The following is a 4,331-nucleotide window of genomic DNA, read 5'->3' as shown; positions in this document are numbered from 1 at the left end:
TTCCGACATTTTTTTTTAAAGCAAACTGCTGGCAGGCCCAGAAACCTGCAAGCACTGACCTGTCACCAGGGCGGCCCCCAGCCCTCTGCCCCTCCCCGCTGTTGTATATTTAACTCTGCAACCATATCACTGTTTTTATTGCTGCCAGATACGCAGGGCTTTTCCTGTTGCGCAATTCCTCACGTCTCCGTAGAGCGGGCAGCAGCCTGCGTGAGTTCTCCACTCTCACCCCTTCCCACACGAGTCCCCCACGCTGAAATCAGGGCCCTGGAGAGGGACCGTCTTTCCATCCTAGTAACCAGGTCCCAGAGCCAGCATCCTTCCAGACCGGCAGGTCGGGGGTCAGCCCTCGCCTCTGCAGCGGACTCCTCTGCCTGGCTGGGTCCTCCCAGTGGGGGCATGCCATGGTCATGTCCCCTCAGTTCACATCCCACCAGCAGTACAGGCGTCCAGGTAGTGAGTTAGCCGCCACACACACACACACACACACACACACACACACACACACACACCTGGCCTACTGCTGTCACTGCATCCTTGTCTGACTATGATCCAGGAGCAGGGGACACCACGATCCCCAGTTCCGCTTTGTCCTGGCTCACATCGTACTCAGGTGTCCTGGCCGCACTGGGTTTGAGAGGGAGACTCCCCAAGCAAAGGGCTCTTCGGCCTCAGGCCTGTCTGGCTCCCCATCCCCCCTCCTCGCACACTCCACCCCCTCCCTCCACTCAAGTTTGCTCTTCAAACTCGCTGGACACCATTCTACACTGGGGCCCAGAAAACAAGAGGGGAGGAAGGGGCCAGTTAAAGAAAACAAGAGCACAATCAGACCACAGGAGAGCCGCACGGCAGTTCCACGGGGAAGAATGTGGCTGCCCAGGTAAAGAATGTTTGCTGTCCAGCCCGCCCGTCTGGAGAATGAGCTCACCTGGCCGCCTTTCCGGGGACCCTCTCCCAGCACCCTTGCTGGAAGCTGCAGGGCTCAGTTCTACCTGGGACCCCCTAGGGAGGAGGCAGGCCCAGGTGGCCGGAAGGCTTCCACTTCTGCAGTTGCACAGGTCTCTCTGGCCTTCTGGTGAGGGATTAGGCCCAGGAAGGGGGAGCCTGGCAAGGTGTGGAGAGTAGGACAGGGCTGGGGCATGGATGGCAATGGGGAGGGCTGGCCCTTGCTCCTGCCTGGGGGCACAGTCCATCCTCTCTGCAAAACTGCGCTTGCTTCTGAGGCCAGGGCAGGAGTGGCCCCCTCAGGATCTGGAGAAAGGCCCTTGGCTCATCCCCAAGGAGACTGACTCCTCTAGCCAGGGCCACCCTCTCCTTCCCATTCCACGCCTGCTCGCCCACCTCTCCACACAGCCCCGGCCCCCACACTGGGCAGCCCTGGCCCCCACACTAGGCACTCCTGGCCCCCACACTGGGCACTTGTGGTCCCCACACTGGGCAGCCCTGACCCCCACACTGGGCACTCCTGGCCCCCCACTGGGCAGCCCTGGCCCCCACACTGGGCAGTCGTGGTCCCCCCACCGGGCATTTTTTTGTCCCCACACTGGGCAGCCCTGGCCCCCACACTGGGCACTCCTGGCCCCCACACTGGGCAGCCCTGGTCCCCACACTGGGCAGCCCTGGCCCCCACACTGGGCAGGGACAGCTGACGCAGAGGCCTGGTGCATGGGGTGCCAGTGGTGGCGGCTCAGTCAGCAGGCCCGCTTCTCTCCACAGAGGTGTAAGGACAAGCTGAACGCCTTGGCCATCTCCGTGATGAACCAGTGGCCAGGAGTGAAGCTGCGGGTGACCGAGGGCTGGGACGAGGATGGCCACCACTCAGAGGAGTCGCTGCACTACGAGGGCCGCGCCGTGGACATCACCACGTCCGACCGCGACCGCAGCAAGTACGGCATGTTGGCGCGCCTGGCGGTGGAGGCCGGCTTCGACTGGGTGTACTACGAGTCCAAGGCCCACATCCACTGCTCGGTGAGAGCAGGTACGCCGTCCTGGCCACCCGATCCGCACAGCCTGGTCTGCGGGGACACAGGCGGGCAGGGAGGGGTGCTGGGCCACCACTGGGTTTCTGGGGTGGAAGCGCACCCGCTGAGGTGCCCCCCACCCAACCGATACTGCCCTACCTTTGAGGCCAAACAGGCTGCAGATTCCACTAGCCCAGATGCCAGGGCCTGTGGCTTCCTGACCACACACCCCCTTTCTGGAACCCCCACTGCAGGAGAAAAACGAATGGCCAAAGGAGAGGAGGGGCTTGGGACTTGCGGGAGAAGCAGCCTGCCTGGTCCAGACCCTTCCTTCCCTTTAGGGCTGAAAGACCCACTGGACTCCCCCATCCCCAGGCCCAGAAGAGTCTTCCCCTGGGCGGAAGCCCCTGTGCGTTGGAAACTAACTTAACTCCCTCCCTAAGCCTTTGGGAGACCTGGTAGGAGCCCAGAAACCAGGTCATTACCACTCGGGGTCTAGAGGCCTCACGCCCAGAACACCGCTCTTAGTAGGAGCCCAGCTGGGATCCCCTGAGTCAGGCAGGGCCAGGAAGGCCCGTCCAGGCAGCCAGCGCCAAGGGGTGGCTTCCCCCGGCCTGCAACGCCATGCGCTGTTGCAGCAAGGAACAGGGGCGGGCCTCTGCGGTCGCCTACCCAGACGCCGGCGAAGTCCGCACGCACGTTCAGAACACTTCACAGGGAATGGCACGGAGCTTGTCTTCCTCCCCAGTTTCCCCGTTTGTCTCCTAAACGTATTTTACAGGCATATATTAGTAGAAAAACACTTTTAAAGTGTCAAGACACACTTCGTAGATAGAGAAAATAGTGGCTTTTCCAAAAAACAGAAGCGAAGGCGTGGGAGCGCCACCGGCAGAGAGCTGGGCTCCCAGCCCAGGGAAGGGTCCGGGCTGCAAGGCAGAGGGGAGGTGGCGCCCACCCGCCCGCTCCTCAGCGGGAACCTTTGGCCAGGCTGGCCCCTTCCCAAAGCCCAGAGGGAAACGGAGGCGGCGGGAGGGGCTGGGCCCTGGGCGTGCCCTTCCCAGGACGTGGCGCAGCGCTGACCCGTGGTCTCCTGGCGGTCCCAGTCCGCCGGGTCCCCCTGGCGAGGCTCCCGAGAGGGATCCTCCCAAATGAGCAACGGTCATCCGGCTCATCCGACTCCGAGGGTCCCGCCCGGGGAGAGCAGAGCCCGGCGCCGAGCCGTTCATCGGCATTCGGACCCGGCGCAGTGCGTGTCAGGCAGGGTCGTGCGACTCGCGACTCGGGCTCGCCGACGCCCCGGTCGGATTCCGGGGGCTGCGGAGGGCCTCCAACGGCCAGCCCCGCACTTCATGACGGAGAAACCGATGAGAAGATTAAAAACCTTCTGTAATTCCAGCAGGAAGATTCTTTCTCGCAATCTCTATTTGCAAAAAGCTTGATCCCGGAGATTGGAATGCAAAGAAGACGGGGACCTCCCCGCCCCTCCTCCCGGGCCCCCTGCGCCCCGCCCCAACTTCAATTATTGTCCTTGGGACAGTGCGCCTCAGAGAGCGACAGCGGGCTGGAGAAAGCGGTAGTCAAGGGGCCTTGAGAACTCGCGCTGCCAGTGCTGGGACTGCCCCGCCATTTAAAATTCAAATACACTCTGAGTGCCTGGAGAAGAGGCTGGCTGAGCAAACAGTGCCTGGGAGGCCGGCGGAGTCCTGTGTGAATCGCAGGGGGAGGAGGGGGTTGCCCCGATTTATTCCAGAGATCACAATGACAGTGCTGGGCCCTTTATTGGATTTTAATTAGAAAATCCACACCAGCCTCGGATTTTCACACCTCGGCCACTTCTCCGGAATGTTTGCCCGGTTGCTACAACCTCTGCAGCTCTGCTCCCCTCCCGCCCCAGCCCCCAGCCCTCACCGGCTCACCGTGGCCCGCGGCGGGGCGTTGGACTTTGGGCTCAGCCTCTGGGTCCAGCGCGAGGAGGCGCTGTGCCATTCGCGGGGGTGGAAGGAAAAGGGGGTGCGCCCCGGGAGCTCAAGGGGGGTTTCTGAGGAGTCCAAGCAGAGTGCAAACACTCCGAATTCCTGGAGAGGCAGGGTGTCTGCTGAGCTCTGCCTGGGGTCCGGGAAACCATGGAAGGGAAGGGGCGTCAGCGGCCTTGGTCTCCGCTGGAGTCCTTAAGGAAAGTGCAGGCGATGGGGCCGTGGGTCAGGGGGTGAGGTCCGCGCTGGACCGGCCAAGAGGCCCTCCCCGCCCCGTGCACGCGCACTCCTAGCCCAGGCGCGCGAGGCGACAGGCGTGCGTCTCCCTTCCCACACGCGCCTCGCTAGGACTCAACACTGTCCCCTCCGTGTCCCCTCCTCTCCCGCAGAGAACTCG

General features: G+C 63.0%; 1 protein-coding gene across 1 annotated transcript in view; it reads left to right on the top strand.

The window, feature by feature from the left end:
* The window catches only part of SHH (sonic hedgehog signaling molecule), a 13,183-nt gene that overhangs the window by 3,924 nt on the left and 4,928 nt on the right, over positions 1 to 4,331 (top strand). The window contains exons 2-3 of the mRNA XM_027770049.1: positions 1,717 to 2,166; positions 3,834 to 3,971. Coding sequence (XP_027625850.1) covers positions 1,717 to 2,166; positions 3,834 to 3,971 — 588 coding nt within the window. The remainder of the gene's footprint in view (positions 1 to 1,716; positions 2,167 to 3,833; positions 3,972 to 4,331) is intronic.

Source organism: Tupaia chinensis, unplaced genomic scaffold (assembly GCF_000334495.1).
Source record: "Tupaia chinensis unplaced genomic scaffold, TupChi_1.0 Scaffold000110_1, whole genome shotgun sequence".
Lineage (NCBI taxonomy): Eukaryota > Metazoa > Chordata > Mammalia > Scandentia > Tupaiidae > Tupaia > Tupaia belangeri.
This window is presented reverse-complemented; position numbering and strand designations above follow the sequence as displayed.